The following is a 22,645-nucleotide window of genomic DNA, read 5'->3' as shown; positions in this document are numbered from 1 at the left end:
CAAGAACAACATCAGTAAAATTACATAGGTTTTATTATAAGTATAACCTGACATTAAGTATATGAAAATTTAAATGAAAAGCCTTTCCTGAAGTTGTCACGTCTAGTTCCGTTGCAGAATGTTTTTAGGCTCGTGTTCGCTAATTTGACATTGGCCAGCATGCTAAACTCTGTGTGAGAGCCCTGAATGTGTTCACGCAGTCTCCCTAATCTCCAGGTAGGATGAAGACGGACTCGGCGGCATTATGCTAATGAGCATCAATGCCGTCCAATCACACGCTTCACTGACTGGGAGACAGGCAGAGGATGGAAAATCAGGAGGAAAAGAGAGGGGCATGGAAAAGAAGGCTGGGTGTGGACGGATTGGAGGGAGATTTGTGAAGAAAGTAAAAATGTGCCTCCGCTGTTTAGAAGGGAACTCATTTTTGAAATATTTTTAAACCGCAAGATACTATTGCAATTATCAACATCAATTACCTCTCAATTTAATTAGCACGTAATGTAAACATTACATTCTAACTTCTCTTTGTACATCCGACACATATAAAGGTTTAGATTCCATAAGTATTAAAAGCAAAAGTAGATTTTCCACCTTTGCCCCCCCGCGGTCCAACCCCACACTAAATGTTGAAAGATGCAGATAAAAAAAAAATCTATGCTTCGCAAGGTAAAGATTTTGATTTAGATGAAATGAAAAATACCATTGCCATAGCAACGCTTCCATCTTTGTAAGCCTTTAAAGGTCTTTCAGAAATTGCCCTGAAGGAAACACGGTGCTTTTTCGGAATAATGTTTGATTTAAGACAGAATGAATATTGCTGTTGCTGCGTGACCTGCATCCTCTCCTACATTTGCCACTTGGGTTGTGGAGGATTGTGTGTACTTTAGGAGCCATTAGATCTAAAATGGCTGTTTGTGAAACTGTTTAGGCTGAAAGGCTAAGTGTAATTTGTGATCCTGCAACTCAATGGAAGTATGAAGCAAAATAGAACATCCACTTAAGATCTTATATGTACCGGCTGTACCTTTTTCTCTGCTTCTTGTTTGGCGTACTGCACCAGCAGCGGCTCTCCGTGTTTCTCATAGTACGCTCTTTGGCAGCGGTCTGACAGAGCCGGCTCGTTGGGCAGGAAGTTGCTGGCCCACACCTATGAGAGAAAGCAAAAAAAAAAAAAAAAAAAAAAAAAAAAAGATAGATAGATAGAGACATTTTTTTTTTTTGCCCTGCCTTGATTTCCAACATTGCTGTCTATAAGATTAAACAAGTATTCATAAAACATAGTGGAAAAAATGAGCCTTTTGATGAACGATTTCCTTTAATCTCCAACATATGTGCATTGGCATTTGCACATGATGTACTGTCTTGGTTCCTGTGAGAAAACAACCTTTTTTTTTTATTCAACAAACACTAAAGAACGTCTGAATAATTCAATCTGTCAGCTGGCAGATACCAGGCTGCATACAGAGATAGAAGGTTTTTAAACTTTTCACAATATTTCTAGAATGCCTAGATTTCTAATTTTTTTTTCTTCCTTTCTGCGCTCCCTACAGGTTTGCTATAGGATATGTTTCACAGAGTTGGTTCTATGGAAAAAGGTTGCTTTGTGTCGATTTGTCCATACGTGTTGGATCATTATCCTGTTCAAAGACCCCATGATGGCACATTTTAAGTTTTTATTATCTTAAATATCCTTATACTTCAAGAGTTTTTGGTTCAATGCAGTAAGATTTTGAAAGAGACCCACAGCATCACAGATCCTTCACCATGCTCAACAGTGGGAATACAGACGTTTTGCTTCAGACCAAACTATCTGAATGTTTTTTTGCAGAAAGCTCAATTATACTGACACACACACATACACACACACACACACGACTCAGCATGTCATTCTGGTCAAGGTGCCACCAGCATTTTAGCATTCTCTGGATGCAAATGTTTGTGATGACAGGAGAGGAAAGGCTTTGACCTCTGGTTATTCCCTGAATTATAACGCTCCATGCATTTGTCCCCATCTTTCCGGCATGTTTGTTAAACGTGAGAAAACGGATTATGACTTAAAATTCAGTTTAACAGATGCCAAGATATCTGTCAAGTAAATACCATGTATTTGTTTAAGCCCTTTAAACGCTCCTTTATAAACTGTACTGACTCGTTTATGGTCAACTTAAAGCAGAACTGTTCCCATCTGACCAGAACTACCCCTTCCACTAGAACCTCAAGAGTGGTTGCATGTGAAACACAAATTACAATAGGAGACCACATCTGCATAACGTCTGAAGATGTGTGTCATGTGAAGTGTTCTGTTCCTCCCAGAGAATTATTGTGAAAGTGTCAGAGCTACTTGGCATATCAGAGAAAAGGCACACAAGAGACACTAACACTGTTGCTGCAGCGCGGTTTTAATTATGCCATGTCTGTTAAAATGACAATCTCTTTACAAGTTTTATATGTTTGTATTTTTTGGCCAATAAAATCAGTTTTGCCTTTGGAAATCAATCTTCCAATAGTTTAATTCAGTGATTTGTTTTATGATGCTTGATTATCACCTTTTTTTTTTCACGTGTTAAGCTTTGTAAGACCTGATGTGAATGTTACAGTTGTGAACTACTTCATTACCAGGGATATTTAACATGTATTGAACTAAGCCATCACAGGGCAATGGTGAACAAAAAGCAGTCCTAAACACATTTCAGCACTATGGTACTATTATGAACAATAACTTATGTTAATCTTAACGTGGGCTAACTTCAATAAGTATCAATACAAAAGTTTATAACAAAATCATAGAAGATACTTAGGGTGAAAGGCTGGGGAATGCCTTTTCTTGTGTTGTCAATAACTTGATGAAAATGCTCCACTGGAGGGCTGAAATTGATGGTTGAGGGCAGATAAAACTTCCATATTTAGTGTGAAATTTCAGAAATGTAGCCAATTTTTTTAACTTAAATAAATAAGTTCTACGACTAATATAAACAATGGAATATTTCCCATACTATTTATTTCCTCTATATATGCCTCTTTAGACCTAGCCTGGCCAGCCAGCCAGATATGCAGTGTTTGTTGCATATCAGTCTGGAAAGCCGCTAGTAGAGCTCGATTTCAAAGGTGGGACTGACAAGAACCAATCAAATAACTACGGATGTGACGCAAACTCCAAGCAACATGCTCTTTTTTTAGCTCTTCAAAACAGTCAATTGTTGAGTTTTTAAAGATACATCCAGCTCATTCGGGACATGACAAAGGCCATCATTAAAACACCACTCCATTGGGCGGCCATATTGACTATTATGGTTACAAAAAAAGCTGCTGCATTATGGGTAATTCTGCCGCTAAGAGTGACGCATTGTAAACTCCCTTACCGGACCAGCTGTGATTGGTCCGGTAAGTCCAGACCGACAAGCTATGTATTGAAAACACATAGTGTTGGTCTGGCAGGCCAGTCTATATCAGACCTGGAAAATATTTCCATGTAGGTGGTTGTGGCAGTTCATTGTTATACAGGCAGTTGCAGAAATTAATCAAATTTAAATTGCCTATAAAAAGAAATTAACTAAATAAATCCAAAAGAAAAAAAAAAGAATTGCCCCTTAATGTTTCTGTGGCTGATTAAGCTAAAATAGTGACATTAGTTTACTAAGTAACACCTTTTTTCAAGGTTGATAGATCGGTCACTTAAGGGGATTTAAGTGACTGAACTTGGCTTTGTTGTTGGTATTCCAATATTTCTGAAAATGATGACCTATTGGAATGGTAGAGCAAAACCTGGTAGTGTATATATTGGGCTTACACAGAATGATTAAAAAAAGGGAAAATCTCCCATAACTGGCGCAGACAGAGGGCAGAGAATGCCACCAAGGTCAGAGGAGAATGGGCAGACTGGTTTGAGATGATAGAAAGACAGCAAGAGCTCAAATAACCACTTGTTACAACCAAGGTACCCAACATTGTCTGGTTCGATGACTCTCGGTTAAGGCTGTAAAGAATTTGATGTCCACAACATTAAAGCATGACACCCTGCTGCCTCATAACAACAGATCCGGCTGCTGGTGGTGGTATGATGGTACTGGGAATATTTTTTGTCACATTAGGCCCATTTGAACCAACTAACAATCATTTAATCTCTGCAATTTACCTGAGGGTTCTTGCTGCAAAATGGTTTCTTGAACGTGAGAAAGAGTTCATCTATTCAGATGGTGCCTACTGTCACCAGATCTAATTCCAATCTAGCACCTTTGAGATGTGACGGTTTGGGAGATTAGCATCAAGGATAAGCTGTCGACAAATCTGATGCAACGAGGCGATGTTTTGAAGAATGACACCTTGGTGAATCCTTGCCTTAAAAAAAAAATAAAAATGAAGGCAGTTCTCAAGGCAAAATGGGATTCAACCCAATACAACAAAAATGTGCCTAATAAAGAAACCTGGGAGTGTACATTTTCATTCCAAAAGCTGTTTACATTTCACGAGCGTTTTATGTTCAATGTCAGTGAAACAGCAACCATATCTCACTACGCCACAAACAAACCCAAGGCTGACCGTTGTGAAGATAACCACAAACCCTGCCCTCAAAGTCATGGAAAAAAAGTGATCTGGGTCTTTCTTCCTTATTAGAATTCCAACACATATACCCTTCAACGGCACATCCATTTTATCTACCTTCAAATGCCCCCTGTCACCCACCTTTTTCACATCTCCTGATTATGCTCCTCCCAGTCCTATTCCCTTCCCATTTCCTACAACTAGAATGTCTTTTTGAGCCCGCTTTTGAATCTCTCCTCCCTGATTAGTATTGACTGCCTGCTCACCTCTTGTCACCGTGTAAGTCTTGTTATTCAGCCTTTGCTTTATATTCCTATTTGCTCATCCAGTCCGGACGATGTCTTTCAATAATTTAAGACTGCATAAATGCAGAAGTATGATATACGAGCAATATCTTACACACTTGTGGTTTTAGATTGTGCATCTGAAGAGAAAACCAACCGCATCACTAAATGAACCAATTATTTAGAGCTGATCCCATGAGCGTCAGAGTATTTTGCCACATGCATTTGCAGACAAAGAGACACACACACACACAGCAAATGATTCTCCTAACTGTGATAATAACTCTAAAACTAAAGACCTGTTTAAATCTAGCCATACTGATTGCCAACTGAAACAAACACATTGTTCCAGCGTTGCTCTCATCAGCCACCAACCGGTTCCCCTTATCAGACGGCATTCACCTTAAATGGGATGCTGGCAATTTCTCCAATTAAGCCTCCCTGGAGAAAATTATGTTCGGCGCTTCAAAACCCATGAGGTGTCACTTATGAGAAAAGACGTATTCTGCTTTAGTTGCTTACACACTTGGCATTTTGGTGTAGCTATACTACATTGCGCCTTTCTTTGGGCCTCATAATGTATTTCTATCACACTCCAGAAAGCTTTTTATAGGCAACAATGAACATAACAAAAGACATTTGCACGGCTCGGGTTTGAGCTTTATGGCATTTTAATGGGTATTAAAGCCGACAAGCAGTACAAAACAACCCTACGATTCAACTACAGGCTCTGGGCTGCAAGATAAGTAAGAACCAGGAAAAAAAATACTTTGAACAATTGGTATTTGGATTTCTTAAAAATCAAAGGCCACGCTTACGTACTCATACATATGCAAAATGCCAAGGCAGGGCAGACGTATGCAAAGAGCTGTGTAGTCTCAACCTGATGATTGAAGCTTTCACCAACATTTAAATTAGTTTCTGAGGAAGAAAGCTGTTTGTCTTTATTCTGTTTTAACCCCTTTAAAGTTTCGGGGTTAAAAAATAAAATTATCTAAAACATACAGCTCCTCCATTTTAAAATGTGATTAATTTAAAGCAACCCATTTATGTCATTAAGAGAAGGATTTGCAATTATACCATTCCATCAGATCATGAGCTCTGCAATTATCAGAGGAATTCTCTGCTTCTCTGAGCCGCATTGCTCCATGATTAAACGTTCTCTAAATAAACAATCTTGACTCATTTTTATCCGGAATTCATTATAGTATTTTCTCCAACCACAGAGAAAATATAATTGCATAATGGAAATTTAAAATAAGTGTTGTTGATTATTTGAGCGTGGCTGTGCACAAGTTTGCCGTGGCCTCTCTCATTTCAGCAAAAATATTTTTGTTTTTGGCTCCATGCAGTCCAATGCAGTTTTTTTATTTGATTTCTGACACTGTTTCATGGGAACTGTCATTATTGTCTTCACTAATTTCACCTAAATCGGTGGATGAGACCGATACCAGCCTTTTGCTCCCTCATCTGCATCAATGTCGCTGTTCTTTCCGCTGACCGAGTTTGGCAGATTGTAACCACTGCAAACTGGGAACACCCCACAACAGCTGGATTTGCTCTGTCCCAGTCCCATTCCAGGTTGGCCATTGTCAAACTCACTTAAATCCTTAAACTATCTCCTTTCTCCTAATTTGACCACGTTAACTGAAGCCACCCTGCCCACTCGCTTCATAATATATCCCACTCACTAACAGCTTCTATGATGTAAAGCTAATCAGTGCTAATCGCTTCACCTGTGAGTCGTCATAAAGTTATACCTGATGGATGACAGTTGATGTTCGACAAGAGTTTATACGTCAAAAAAAACACTGAATTAGCATTATAAGGATTTGTTAGTTTCTATTCTGCTCATAAGTGGTGCAGAAAAGTGAACAAGAGTAATGTGTTCTGGTAAACGGAGGCTTTGTGAAACCAGATGCTGGAAAGGCTAAATGAAACAGTTAAAGGCACTGTGTAAATTGACCGTTCAAATACCGGTCAGCTCTAAGTTTGCATGCATGTATAACATGGACTGGAACTATGTGAACATTGGGCCCTGACAACAGGCCATGAGGTAATTGGCTCACCTTAGTCTTTGTATGCAATAACGCACTATCTGCCTGACAGCAGTTCGCAACATACAAAGTCCAGATAACACAGACTAACCAAAATATAACCCATTATTAGAAGATACAACCATCTTTTGATAGATATGTCAACTCCATACGTCTGTTCATTTCAACGTTGCTGCTTAAGAGGGAAATGTAAGCAGAGGCAGCGCTACACAGAAAACTGATGGCTACTGGAATTTAAAAAAAAAGGCCATTACTATTCAAGAAGCATATGTTTTCCTTCCTCTTCTCTGATCCTGCGAGACCAAAGTTATCAGAAAGCATGCCGCCTACAGAACAGGATTAGCCGTTTTTGTTTTTGTTCATCAAAGTTTCACATCCATGCCTCTAAGGTGTTGGCTAAGGGGGGTGCAGGTGGGGGCTGCGTGCCTGTACAGACGAATGGTTTTAATGTACCAACAGACACATACATACATACATACATACATATATATATATATATATATATATATATATATATATATATATATATATATATATATATATATATATATATATATATATATATATATAGATAGATATTTAAATTTAGACAAGTGTGTCACTTTACAGCTGTACTTCATAATCTATTTAGCGGTCTTTTTCCTCAGTGACATACTGCCATCTGCTGGTAATTTTACACTCTTGTCATAGAACAGTGCAGACTTCTTAAGGCTCTGGGTTTGTCTCTTTCATACTACGTATAACTACAGTCATATGAATTATTTATCAGTTAAGAAAGGAGTACACATTATGGGAAGAAAAACTAGAAAAAACAGGTTTACTCATAAATGATCTTTGAAGATTTTCTGTTTGTTTCTGTCAATCGTGTAGTTGTTCTTAATTTCATTGTCTTAACTCTGATGATCCGGGTTTCTATACATTTGTTTTTCACTAATTATGGTATGCAAGAGGACAACATGATGAAGTAGTGCCTCAAAGTAATGTAAAAGGAAAAAAGATATTTTCAGAAATGTTCGCAAAAATCTGAGTAGAGTGGCATGCATTTGCATTCAACCCCTCTGAATCAATGCTTCAAGCTTTCCTGCCAGATTGCTGCAGTTTAGGGCAGCTGGATGGATGGATGGATGAATGAATGAATGAATGAATGAATTAATTAATGGATTTTATGTCCTGGATTGTATGACCTTCTTTCCAAAAAGCCCTTTCAGGTCATTAGCCAAGATTAAGGATCTATTGCAAAAATAATTTACTGGTAAGTGTGCAGAGTTGTATAATCACTGAAGTAAACCGATTGGAAACGTACTCGTTTGATGACCAACCTGGTTTTTTTTTGTTTGTTTTTTTTAAATCAACACATAAACTTATCTTTTTCTATTTAAACGATTGTGTCCTTGCATGCACTGAATTCCAAATCTTTACCTTAAGACCCCAAGCTACTTTAACATTATGAGATGTATAAATGTTTAGGTGGGTCTGCAGTTAGTTTTTCTTTGAATTTAAGAGGCAAAATGCAGGGCGAGTGGTTTGTGGACAGAAGGAATAATTGTTGTTTTTTCTGTGTGTTTAGGTGCAACGGCTGAGTGGAAACACAAAACACAGGAGGTGCAGGAAATGCTGCGGGTTTGCAATTACCAAGTCAGCTACGCATCACATCCTATAAGTTACACTGCGTAGTATTTTTAGAGGCGGGTACGTTGACCCATTGCATTCCAGAAAATAAGGACCATGTCATCATGAATAACTGTCCCCACTGTTTAAGCAGAAAAGCCCAACCCTTATCCTGAGTCATTTCTAAAAGTCTGTTTCAGAATCAGTTCAACAATGCAACGAAGAGTTTTTGTGTGTGCTGTTGTTCAGGAAAAAACGGCTGTCTGATGATGACCAGTTAGGAGTTTTTACTGCCACTCTCATTCCTCCACCAAACACTGCAGCCCCATTTCCAACCTCAGCTCACAGTCTGAGTCTTCCTTCGTTTTATCAGTCAGTTTTGCTTTTTCTACAATTATGTAACTTCTCATTATTTCTGTGAACAATAAGTCTTCAAATTAGTAAAACAGGTGTAGTTATCATTAACCAATCGCATCCTGGTGGCTTTCACTGACTTCTGGATGGAAACCAATGCGTTTCCACACAGAGATGCTATATGACATCCCCTATTCATTGTTTCTTTGTCCGTAAATTGATTGAGCTTAATACACAGTATCAGAAACAATAATTTAACTACAGGTAATTTATTATATTTTGTTATGTTCTGACTTTTCAAAATTTAAAGGAGTCATAACGTGGTACTTTATGTATACTATCCTTCTGAAAATGTCTTTGAATACATGTCTAGTCATTTTTAGCAGAAATGTTTTTAAATAAAGCTCATTCTGACCCTTTCTCATGCCCTTTTTTATTTCTCGCGAGGGTACGCACGAGACTTTGACTTGACGCTGCAGCTTCATTGTCTCAAGTTAACGAAGCGCTCGGGTGCAAAATGTGACCCGCATACAGAAAGTAGCTGGGAGAGTTGGTAGGCGAGAGGCGGGCATAGCTTACGTTAGCTTCCTTCCACAGTGACGTAAATCTAGGAGCACCACCAATATCTCGCTAGGCAGAGAGTGCGCACTTGTGGGTTTCTATGGTTTGTACAAAAAGCCCACACACACAAAAAAAAAGAACACCTTCACACTCCTGATTTTCTAGAAGGTTTTAACTGACAAACACAACGAAAAAGGCCAAATTCCAAGTGATGACTCCTTTAAACATAGTTTTGCCTTTGTGTTTGTATTGGAAGAAAAAAAACAATGTTCCAGATGTAATGCTAGCATTTCTCTCTGCTAGTGTTCCAACGCCTGCTGTCTAAACGGAAACCTCTGCAAATGCAGTTGAATCAGATATTTACAGAAAGGCTCACAACCGTTTCCCTTCTGCACCATCTGACATTAAAATCAAACTAAACCTCAGACAGGGTTCCAACAATTATTTCTATCCTGATCCTGCCATCCATTATGGAAAGTGCACTGATCCCTCTTGCAGCGATCCACCCACACGACATGATGGTGTCACCCTTCTAGTTCACAGGTGGGATGGGGCAAGCTTCCTCCTTCTTTGGCCAAAGGTAATAATGGTAATTAAGGAGTAATGATGTTTCCTTTTTTTTCATCTTGATTCTTTCTCTCCTTGCTCATCTTTGAGAAGATATTTTGTCTTCAAACTATCATCAGAGTTAAATAATTTGTTTTTCAAGTTTGCCCTTACGTCAATAAGCCAGTTATAATCAACAGACCCTGAATTTCGTGTTTAACATTTGTGTGCAGAGAGATAGAGGCAAAATCTAAAGGGGCAACTTTATTTATTTTGTGTTCCCTATTCGTGAAACCAGACTATGTCAGATGATCTTAGTCTATTGCCTTCTTCCGCTTCTGATGAGGCTTCTCATAGTTTGGAAAGAAGCCGCCGCTTGTAGATCTTATTGTTCCTTTTACCAGCTATATTTGAGACAACATGAAATCTAAACTGTAGTCGTAATTAGAATCTATTGTTAGGGTGAGCATCCACAGGTAGATGGAGGGATAGAAGTTACAGAACATGTTTTCTTACACACCTTGATAAATCTAATCAAGCAGTAATTGAGACTTTTGTGTTATTGGACCGTTTCTAGCTCTCTGAGAGCATCAACAATGTTAGAGTTTATCCACCAGGTTGTTGCCTGGTGTATTGATCCCCAGGAGAACATAACATTTATCTTGTCATATAAATCTCTTCAGATTATGCTGATGACCACCTTACCTATGCGGGTCCTTTTAAACAGATAATAAAGTGATATCCATCACAGAAAGCTTTGATTAAGGCGTTAGTGGAGTGCTTTGGGGATTTAACAAGCGCTGAATGACTGACGTACAGCCGCGGACTCCTGACGCCACTTTGAGGCCCCATATATGGTTCTGGTTGGTACATATTGAGTCTAGAGCAGGCAGCGCATTTCGCTTTACGGACATGCGAGTTACCCTCCGGTCATAGACAGTTCTGCTCCACACGTCTGGGACAAGCGTTGCAAAATAGCAGCGAGCCAAAAAAGAAGATGTGACTTGTAAAGAAGCATTTGTGGCTCATCAGCTGATTTTACAGCTCCTTCTTTATCTGAGATTCCAAGTTCAAAGTTGCATTGCACAAATGGTTTTGCACCAGAGACACCTTCATACACTGGCATCATCCTTTCTCAAGGATCACTATTTAGGAGTCTCAGTCTCAGTCTCAATGCTTTTCCACCCTTGATGTCAATCCAGCTTCCCATCAACGCTCTCCAGCTTTCATATCCAAGATGCTGCCACCAACATGGTTCACTCTAGGGATAGTGTGTGTGTGCAAAGTTCGACTTTGGTCTCATCTGACCAGAGCACCTTCCTCAACATGTTTTCTATTTCCCCTACACGGTTTGTAACAAACTAGAAAAAAGGGACCTCTGCTGACTTACATCAGGCAACTCTTTCTCCAAGGCCAGACGTGTGGAGTGGATAACTAATAGTTGTCCTGTTGACACATTATCCTACCTGAGCTGTGGATCTCTGCAGCTGATCCGGGGTTTCTAATGGGCTTCATGGTTGCTTCTCTGATTAATGCACTCCTCGCCAGGCGCGTCGCTAGGTAACCCTTCATCATTTTCCCACCGCCTCATAATTACTCCTGACTTTGTGTCCGTCTATCCCATTAAATCCCAACACACTGAAGTTTGGGGATGCAGCTCTACAAAAAGAATCTGTATTCTCACTTATTGTCAATGGAAGAGGTATAGGCTGCTTCATCTATCAGACCTTTCTGATAATATAACAAGTTCCATCATTTTCCATCTTTTTGCACTTTTCTTACATCGCTTTTTCTCTCTCTCTCTCTCTCTCTCTCTCTCTCTCTCTCCCATATCGCCGTACTGAAGTGGGAAACATGATCAGGGGCAAAACATCTGAGATGTAATATAGGTGTGACTATGCATACGCACTTACACATAATGTGGCAAAGAAGCACCGCTCCATCTGATTTCTCGATGAGGACTCAATTAACAGCTTCCATGCTGCAACATTTCTGACAGCATAACCTGGATGTGTTTTTCTTTCACGTGTCTAATTCTTTAGCGGTGTGTGAAGGAGCAGCGTCTTGAATCTGCTAATTGGGGCCCTTATAAAGGAAGGCGTTGTGCGCATGTGATAAAAGTGTTGTTTTATCTATTTTCTTTAACTCATTCTGCATTTTTAAAGTAGCTGTCCCTGTGAATGTCTAAACGTATACCTGTGGGGACACCGTTTTCCATTAAGAAAACAATTTTATCACAAATCAGTATGATGCAGATGGCATATAGTAGTTCTATGTCGTTTGCGGTGCTTGTCAAGATGCAACAATAATATAATAATAAGGCTATTGTGGAATTTGACATTTTTATATTACCTAAGATGACATTTTTTAATTGGAACAACATCAAGGGAATGAGCTTTTTCAAAAATGCCCTGTAATTTTCAAAATATTGCATGATCAGTTCTTCTTTTGAGAGGTAAGAAAGTAAAGAGAAAGCTTACAGCACCCTCTATACTTAGTGGAGCTCATATAAAACATGTAAAAGGCCTTAAAATAATTGTATCTTTTATTGCAGCTGCTTAATTTCACACCTTTTGATAAAGTTCTGTCTATTATATGTAGATTTATTAGTTCAAGCAATTATCCCAGAAAAAATAAGGAATGGCAAAAAAATAATTTGCACCCATAATAATAAAATGAAAGTAGCTGAAAAACTGTTTTAAATTTAGAAATTACATTTTTGTGTTGTTCAGTGTATAGGAATTCTTCCAAATAGGAAAACAGGCCATTCAAAAGAAGCAGATGTGTTTCAATCTTTATAACTCAGGAAATAGCTGCAAAAAATAAAAAAATAAAAAAGGTCCACAAGCGTAGAGTTGTCCATTTCTACTGTCAGGGGTGTATTTAAAAATCTTCTAATAAGTTAAACATGACAAAACAGGCTGAGAAGAGGACACAGTTTATAACGCCATCACACACGGCGAGGAGGATGGCACCAGAGGTTAAAAATAATATCTCAAAGGCTTAACGTTAGAGAACTGCAGCAAAGAGGGGCATCTTAGGGTGGCAAAGACCTCATAACAATCATTTTACGCTATTTATATGAAATGACAACTTGTCATTTCAGATGCATACCAGGACAGGTTAAAATTGAGCTTTTAGACAACAAACACTCCAAAAGGATTTGGCCTGGAACAAAGGATGCCTGCGTGGAAAAGGGACCTCCCAACTGTTATTAGGCTTGGAGAAGGATTTGTGTTGCTCTGGCTTTTTTTTTTTTTCTTATATTATCTCTCAAACCCATCAGCCCTAATTTCACCATTTTGTTGGAGGTAAATGAAAGGCCTGAGCAATAGTGATGACTGTAGTAAAATGTAGTTGACTGCCCTACATAGTCCAAATAGAACAGTAAGTTATTGGTCTGTGTTACTCAGTGTTTTGCGAATCTCTTATTTCAATAGCTACATAAAAAAAAACTCATACCTGAAACCTGTCAGGTTTTATGTTAAATCAGCAGGTTATTAGCTTATTACAGTTGATGTGATGAATAATGAAAGGATTTATATACAATATGGTTTTTTCTGAAGGTACAAGGATAAAAAGGCAGACTGGAGTTTATAATAAAGTTTCTTTTAAACCTTAAAGGTTCATAGTTTTTGTCTCAAACTATGAATATTTGTGGAGTCTGTTGGGACTTTTCTGCTGGAACCCTGTGCTTTGGGTCAAATCAAGCTAACAGCTTCTGCAACACACACACTTGTACGGTTCTGCTATGAGACAAAGGATGAGAATGGAGAAGCAGCTGATGTCGGCTGTTCGGCATGGTGGAGGTGCTGTGATGCAGTGACCCTGTTTCTTTTTCACAAGCACAAGGAACCTTGTTCAAGAGCAATACATCCAGAACTCTTTCACGATTCAGGACATTTTAAAACTTTACCAAAAGCAAAAGACCTCTTCCATATATAAAAAAAAGAAAAAAAACAACAAAACATGTTCAGGATTCACTCTGTGTGAAAATGAGATGTTTCAGTGATCATCCTACCTGGCAGTGAGGGTGGGGATTCGAACAACCCATCATAGCCCCCTTATTTTCAAAGATCTGCAGACAGAAGGCAGGAGGTCAAGTAAATTGAGGGTGTAGCTGACATGTGCTGCTCTCTTGTTATAATCTAAGTTATGCTGTCATAAACCAAAGCACATTGGATATTTCAGAAAAGCGTTGACTTCACTGCGTAGGTTGAAGGAGGAAGGTGAGCGTGGTCGGTTACGACTAGGGTGAAGTGATTAACTCATGATTTATTAGCGTGTTAGCAAAAGGTTTTAGACAAGTCGTTTTTTTTCCTAGAATACAGCAGCAGCTGAAGTAAAAATAAAACTGTGCTCACAGTTTTTTGTTGTTGTTTTTTTTTCTAGAAGAATCCATTGCCATACAAAGTTATACAATTTGAATACACGTTTTCGTACATTTCTCTTTTCCCTACATGTGTCTGAATGAGAGTTTGCCCAGGGGCACCATTAAAGTATTAACCAGTTAAATGGAAGCCACCTATAGAAACTACAAAATAAAAAGCTGACCAGGCGGAAAACTGAATGGAAAATGGTGTGAAATTTGAGCCGTGCACACTTTTTACACACGTGTAACGTCGGGAAGAATTAGATTCGTTGTGTGGGGAGTGTGTGCTTTCTGTACCTGAACCCATGGGTATGTAGCACCCAGTTCATCCAAAAGCTCAGCCCACTTATCGATCACTTTGACAACCTCTTCTTTTTTCATCAGAGGGAGGGTGACGTCAGACCAGGGGTGGAAACACATCACCTTACTGAACAAAACACAGAGAATAGGGAAGCAACAAAAGCCAGTTAGTAAAAATTTAGAAATATATCTGGATGAAACCTGTTAGCAGAACTCTAAATATTTATAAAGATGTTTTTTTTTTAAAGGCATGGTTAAAGGCTAAAACAGAAGAAATAAAATATTCTGACATTTTTTTCGGGAGATTGCTGATTATCTGTCAATAGATACAACATCTTTACCATCATTAAAATAATGAATTGTGTATGTTTTTTTAGCAAATTGGCATTCTGATAAAGATGTGTGATAAGAAGTCAAATAAATGTAATAGAAGGGAATATTTTAGAAGAATCCAATCTTTAATCAAATTAAATTTGTCAGTGGGGGAGGGGGGGGGTTAACAGCCACCAGTGCCAAAAGGATTGTAATCTTAACAACTCAAATAAAATAAAGTTAGCTGAAGTTTATTTATTTATTTATTATTGTTGCTTCCTTTTTGAAGCTGTTAGTCAGTAATCCATGAGTTCCTGTTGCTCTGCGGCGTAAATAGGCGTGACACAAAGGCCCCTTTCAATTAGTACCTGCAAGTAAGGCAGATTTCTGTTTACCCTCATAAGTTTAGAAATGGCTAAATAAGCCCATAGTTATAGTCAGAGCATTAATTAAAAAGTTCAAAACATTTGGGATTGTGAAAAATATAAGAACCCCAAGTTTATCCCCCAATCTACATGCCAACTTTTCTTTTGCATCTTATTCCCTGCTTTAGCAAGATCCATGTGGTTTGGTCAATTAAGACAAATGATGAGGTATTCAGAAACAGACCCTAACTTGAGTCGGGCGCAAAGCAAAGGATGAATATATGCAAAACATCCTTATTTCCATTTGGTGGAGGATCTATGATGTTTGAATGCTTTCTGTTCCAAGAATCCCTCGAACCTTGTTGCTATGCACTGCATCATGAACTCTTTGAAAGGAGATTTGAATAAAAATCTGTGGGGCTCTGCCAGAAAACATGAAATGGATCATCACTGTACCTTTCCACAGGATAATGATGCAAAATATATGGCAAGTGTTTCCTCTCTTTAATCCGTCACCATTTCAGGTGCAAGTCTAACAACTCTGCTCAGGTTTCCAGACCTCATCAGAATCTGTCTCCCCTTATGTCTGCTCGTCTTGGTGTGTCTATTATTTATCACGAGTTTTCTGCTGCGGTTCTGGTTGGGATTAATAAGTAATAAGCATGCCAGAGCTATCACTGATCTACTTGGCCTGGTTAAATTGATAATCTGCAGGAGTGCTGTTTGTATCTCTGGTGTAAAGTGAGATCACTGCCCTGAAATATCCAGAGACTGACTGTCAAATTCTACTGCGTGTCTACTTTGAGATGTTTTTAGGATTGTTTTGTGGAAGAAGAATAATAAGGAAAAAAAACATGCTCAGGTTTTCTTACACATGTGTAGCTCCACAAATTAGAATATTGTAAAAAAAAAAATACGTATATAAAAATGAATGACAAAAAAGTGAAACTCATCCATTATACCGATTCATTGTACATAGAGTAAAACAGGTCTTATCATTTTGATGATAATGTGCGTTAAAGATAATGGGCTGCAGCGGTGGCTACTGACAAATGTCTCATGGGTGCCAATGTTATGATGAATGCTAAGATGACCCGTTTAATTGGTAAAATAGTAATAAATAAAAGTCAGATAGCTAACCTCTCACTGTGACATCGCAATGTTTAATGTGGTTTCCTGTTCAGCCACTAGATAGCAATAGAACACATGAATTGTACACACTGGACAGTACTTTTGTACATATAATAAGTTAAATTGTCACTTACAATAAATTTGGTTCCACAATAGAACAGCTATGCTGCGGCCATAAAACAAAAAATTGTTATTTTGGCCTTGAAATTACTGTTAACATAGTCTGCAATATGGATCGCCCACTGTGGTACGGGCGCCCTTGATGGCCTGAAGGCCAGCGGTCACTCTTTCATGGATGAAGATGTTTTCATTTTGGATAGAGAGGGATGTTTGTATGAAGGGGGAGTAAAGGGAGCCATTTTTGTTAAAAGAAACCACCCATCATTAATGTTGTTATTGCAAGCATGACTGAGCCCCCATGGGAATAGTAAGCAGCCATCAGAGCAGTAATGATCAGTTGGTAGCCTGATGGTCCTCTTTTACAAGTGATGGTCCTCTTTTACATGTGATGAACCAATTTCAGTTGTCACGCTTAACCCTTGTTGATCCACTCTGGAAATGTACTGCTTATAAGGCTGAGTTTACCTACAACTCTACAGTCTGAAGAAGTCTATTGGGGGGAAAACAAACAAAAGTAAAATGTTTCAACAAAGAAGAACCCGTCCAGAGGACCTATCCAATTTTTGTTTGTACCAGGAGAGATTAAAGATGGACAAAAACAGTGTTATGTTACACATCATGATATATAGCAGTATGAACAGATATGAAAAATATTATTGTGATAGGATTTTATCACCATATCGCCCGACCTAGAGACAACATGATACCACTGACAGAAGCAGAATGGCCAAGAAGGCAGCAGAACAAAAAATATGTGGCAAGTACCGTAAATATAGTTACACGGAGACCAAAGAGATGCATTGGCAAGAAAAAAAATATTGATTTTTCCAAAAATGAAATCTTCATAAATTGCTAATTCGAATCAATCAATAAAATCGATTCATCGTCCAGCCCTACACTGAAAGACTTTTGCCGTGAGTGAGCAACTTGTGAGCGGTCTCTGACATCTGAATGTCTTTATTGAGTCTGTCGTGCCTTACGATATTGTAGTCAAACATATTTGAGAAGGAAGACATTTGGGTTTTAGTTTACTATCTCTACTGTGTGCATTAAATATGAGAACAAAATGTTTTATGAAATAATAATCATGCAGTTCGTTTGTATTATTTACCTGCAAAAAAAAAAAAACACCTGGCTGCTCCCAAAAGTTGTACATTCATGGTGCAACTGAATTTTCTATAAAAAAAATCTCTTCTGAAGGACTTGAAACATTAAACGAAAGGAAGAGAACGCCTCTTTTTTTTTTTTTTTTACAATTTTAACAGTAAAGTAATGGGATGAGGCATCAAAAACCAATTTGAAAGATATATATATATATATATATATATATATATATATATATATATATATATATATATATATATATATGTACTTGAAATAAGGTAAAATCTACAAGACTGGGTTTAAATAAAAGCATGGCATAGGTTCAGCCATCTGAAACCATGTCTTCCTCTGTAATAATACACTTTATAGTGAGATTATTTGACTGTGAATTGAATATACCTCCTTAATGCCTCTGTGGGCTTGAAAAAAATTTGTGTTAATACATCTGTTTGCTGTCAAGCTTACACACGGCACCTCGGCAAACAAATGTGACTGTCGGAGCAAAACAGATATTACATTTCTATTGACAGTCACAGTCTTCTGGGACAGAAAGCAGCTCGCGTGCGATCAATAATTGAACATGACTTTGGTGTTTATGCTCAGAGCAAAAAAAAAAAATGAATGGTCTGTATTTATGAATAGTTCATGAGAAGACTTTTACAAGAGCTGGGAGCTCTCAGAGCATTTGTTTTTGAAATCCAGTCGAATTCTACAAGCATGAAAGCTCAAGTGAGCTTTCTTATTGTTGATGCACGGAAGGCGTCTGGGTGGACGATACAGCAACATTTCAGAGTTTTATCCTAACATCCCAATGTGAAAATATTTTGTAGCAGTTAAAGAAGAAACATATAATGGAGCATTTGGGCCAGAGAACTTTTCAGAATGTATTTTAAAAACGTTTTTTCAGTTTTGTCAACTTCTATTAAGCATAATAAACATTTATGCAACATTAATATATCCAAGACTTGATGTGCACACTCTCTCAAACTACTTTTACTCAATTCAAAAATGGACTTTATTCTGGGGGCTACACAGTAGGGACGTAAAAGTATAAGAATGTGGTATCATGCTTATCAGTTTAACATTGCCATTTGTGTTGTCATGGCTCCAGGTCAACTCACCCCTTTTACAATCTTTACCGTTTTATACCTACCAGCTGCCATTTCATGTCTTCCTACTTCCGTTTTTTTATTTTTCAAACTGTTGCATATCATTTAAATTAATAGCACAGTATTTTTCTGTTTGCATGGGTGTTTCAAACGACGGAGCGTTGGTTTGACACACTTATGCCACTGCACAGTAATCTAAACTGTCTGTAAAGGGACCGCTATCTGTCCTTTGACTTAAACATGAGTCTTATTAGATGCTAAGGACTATTTTCACATTTTAAGCGTCTCAGGAAGTGTTTTGGTGAGTGCAAGGAAATACGCTCATATAAAAAAAAAAAAAAAGATGTCTCCTCGTGCCACCACTGATGATATCTAATAATAATAATAATTGAACTTTATTGATCTCACAATGGAGAAATTCACTTCTGCATCTTAACCCATCCCCTTGGGGAGCAGTGGGCTGCCACTGTGCGGCGCCTGGGGAGCAATTAGGGGTTGAGGGTCTTGCTCAGGGACCCAGAATGGCAGCTTGTGGGAGTTGAACTCAGAAACTCTGGGACCGAAGCTCTGTGCTCTAACCCACTAGGCCACCACTCCCCTAATTACTATTACAGCTGCCCCACCAGCAAGTCGCACACATTGGGGGAGCACGAGTCCTCGCCTCACTCGTTCATCAGCAGCTTTATTACTTGCTTAATTAGTTATAATATATTTAGAAAAAATTAAATTGTAGTGTAATTGAACAGAGAAAAGCAAAAATCTCAAAAAGAAGCCTTTTTCTTTTCAGAGTATCAGAATTGTATCACTCAACAACCTTTCTCAACTTTCAACTAGCTCTCTCCTCAAGAAAAAGCTAAAAAAAAAAATAGATAGTCTTGGATAACTTGGATAATATAACAAGAGAAGACACTATGAAACGAGGTACCACGACACATACAAGCATCTGGACATGAAACAAAGGCTCCACAAGGTAGGCAAATAAGGGTAGCGTCACAGCAGGCTAGGCTCCCAAAACCCAAATCACAAAGCGAGGTAGCTGTTAAGGCCCATTTTAGTGTGGTAACAGAGATTACAAAGCTCCCCTAGTCAAAAAACTGCCTGATGAACGTTCACAGAGCCGTGTGCCCAGAAAAAAGGCAAGCGTCTTTAAATGTGAGCCTCGGCTTGGACAGTACTGCTGACCGTGTGCGTCAACTCATCACATACTCCCTGGCTGTTGATGAGAGCAATGACACTTCCGATACGGCCCAGCTGTCAATTTTATTGGTGGAGCAGGCTTAAGCCCGTGCGTAACAAAGGAGTCTTTAGGGTTCCAATCGAGGCATGGCACTCCAACTACGGGGAAAGATCTCTTTGAAGAGGTGTCCACACGTGTAAAATCAAAGGGGGCTGCCTCGGGATAAGCTTGTGGGACTGAAAGCAGATGGAGTGCCCGAAATATGCGGTGATAAGTGGCTGAGCGGGATTGGTAGGAAGGATTCTGGGAGAAGACGCAGGAGGAAAACGTCACACGTGAGCAGACAGCTTATCACTTTCTCATGCGGCAGGAATTATTATGTGGTATAGCTTTAAAAAAAAAAGCGGAACACGTAATGAGCGGCATAATGCGAGTAGCTCATTTACCCTTCTCACATAGAGGTGCAGCGGTTAAGCCAGGAAAAGGTGCCGAAAAGATGTTACTTTTGGAGTTGCGCGAAGAGATCTGTGAGTTTATGGAAAGCAGAGCGAAACACTCCACAGAAACATTTCATCTTGGCGTCCGCTGTAAGTGACATTTCTGTGCGACATCATGAGCAATCTCAACGCTCTTCAGCGTGAGGAACGGGGGGGGGGGGGGGGGGGGGGGGTTGGTCATCACTGACATGCACGCCACGATGGGAACCTTCAAAACCAAGCTGCTCATGTGACAGACGCAGATGCTGCAAGAAAACTTGAGCCATTTTCAGCGCTGCCAAACCAGGAAAGAAGCAGCTCTCCACTGCCGTTTTCACAAACACCGTTGTCTGCTGCAGAGCTTAGCCTACTTGGAGGTGACTTCACAATTCTGAAGCCCAAAAGGCACGTCTGAACCGCTCAGCAGTCCATCTGCCGTTGACGTGGAAAAGCATACCATCAGACCTCCAAACGGAGCTGATTGAGCATTAATGTAGTGACACGCTGAAGGCAAAAACACGAGTCTGTGGGTGCTGCAGAGTTTTCCGTGTTTCATCTCGGGCCCCAGCGGCTCAAACGCTCCCTATGTTTTGCCGCATATACTTGCTGGGGCAACTGTTCTTGTCGATGAAGATTAACAAAACATCACAAAGGAGTCGTCCCACTGATGAACACCTTCTCTCAGTCCCGAGTTCCTCGTTAAGGAGCTTGTATCCAAGGTGGGAGACACCGACGATCTGCATCGAAGAGCAGCAAACAGAGCTTTAATACATTTTTGGTTTCTTCCTCTTGCTACTGCAGGACATTTGATCTGTCTTGGAAGGAAACTACTTTTTTGGCTAGTGTCTGCCTGTAGAAAAATGTGTTTACTTAGATTTATCCTATCTCATTTACAAGAGAGACCTGTTCAAACCCATACAATTACAACAATTTACAACCGCAATTACAAATTTAAAAGTATACCAACACTTTAAAAGTGCATGACAAAAGTGACGTATGTACAAATGTCTAAATAAAACAAGAAAGGTTTCCTATAGACCCTATCTCCAGTCCTTTTAATAAAACTCTTGGAATTCTCCACGTGTGACCAGACTGGACAGCTTCAGGTCCTGCTAAGGTGGGCTCCAGCTGGAGGGGCCTGAGAAGGATGCTGTGGGCCTTAATCCCCACTGAATCTGGAAACGTTGCAGATAGAGCCATAAGGAACGATTGCATAACAGAGTAGCAGGCTGAGATTTAGGCCCTGATCTTCAAATTTTTATTTTTTTTCTGTCAAGGAAATTATTTATGGCTGTCGTTTGTCAGTAGAGAAATATTTTCACTTGAAATTACTCTGAAAAAAAACTGCCCATTGAGCTATAAGCACCGTTCCCACGAAGCTGTGAGCGTACGCAAGTGTGCACTGCAAAAATCCAAGTTTAACCGTAAACTAAATAATAATAAAGCAAGTTATTTTGCCAGCCTGGCCCTCACTGTCAAGTTGGACACCCATGCCTTCAAGCTATAAAACAGACATTTGTCAACCTGAATCAGGGAAAAGGCCTTTTACTATTATTTTGACCCATGAGACCCATGGTTGCTATAATGGCGGACAAATCTGAAGACCACAAAAAGCTGACTTGGTTTATAGCGAGGTTGCTAGCAGAAGCGGAAGGCTGCTCGTGCTGTTCTTTTCAGATAGATCTAGGACACAAAACATCTCCAACATCCCATCTGTGTGCCGATTAGTGTCCAAAACACAGAAAGAGGTAACGGCAGGCATAGCTGCTTTACTTTCTCCACAACTCCTTGTGTCTGCGCAGAAACATGGAGTTTGATGAACATAAAAAACGTTTTATGAGTTGGTGCCACCAACTGTGCCATCATGGCTCCTACAGCATTACTGTTCCCTCGCAGCAAGAAGGGCCTGGGTTCAGGTCCCTTTCTGCATGGAGTTTGCATCCTCTTTCCGTGCTCTTCTCTCAGGGTTCTCCATTGTGTCCTCCCAAAGTCCAAAAACATGATACTTGTCTCTCTGTTTTGCCTGTGATGGACTGGGTGTCTCCCGCCTCTCGCCCAACGACCGCTGGAAATAGGCTCCAGCTCCCCCTATGACCCGGCATGGAAAAAGTGAGTACAGACAAATATCTTTTTGCTGGAAATTTCATTGAACATTTAAGCCAGTGAAACTAACTCATTATTAATACTAATTTCTCCCATAATAATCATAAAACCAATCACCCCTACTATA

At 39.3% G+C, this 22,645-nt stretch overlaps 1 protein-coding gene across 1 annotated transcript in view; it reads right to left on the bottom strand.

The window, feature by feature from the left end:
• Positions 1–22,645, bottom strand: part of galt (galactose-1-phosphate uridylyltransferase) — a 55,196-nt gene that overhangs the window by 24,731 nt on the left and 7,820 nt on the right. The window contains exons 6-8 of the mRNA XM_021318773.2: positions 14,619–14,748; positions 13,971–14,027; positions 1,025–1,147 (exon numbers count right to left, since the gene is read on the bottom strand). Of these exons, the coding sequence (XP_021174448.2) occupies positions 1,025–1,147; positions 13,971–14,027; positions 14,619–14,748 (310 nt within the window). The remainder of the gene's footprint in view (positions 1–1,024; positions 1,148–13,970; positions 14,028–14,618; positions 14,749–22,645) is intronic.

Source organism: Fundulus heteroclitus, chromosome 8 (genome assembly GCF_011125445.2).
Source record: "Fundulus heteroclitus isolate FHET01 chromosome 8, MU-UCD_Fhet_4.1, whole genome shotgun sequence".
Lineage (NCBI taxonomy): Eukaryota > Metazoa > Chordata > Actinopteri > Cyprinodontiformes > Fundulidae > Fundulus > Fundulus heteroclitus.
This window is presented reverse-complemented; position numbering and strand designations above follow the sequence as displayed.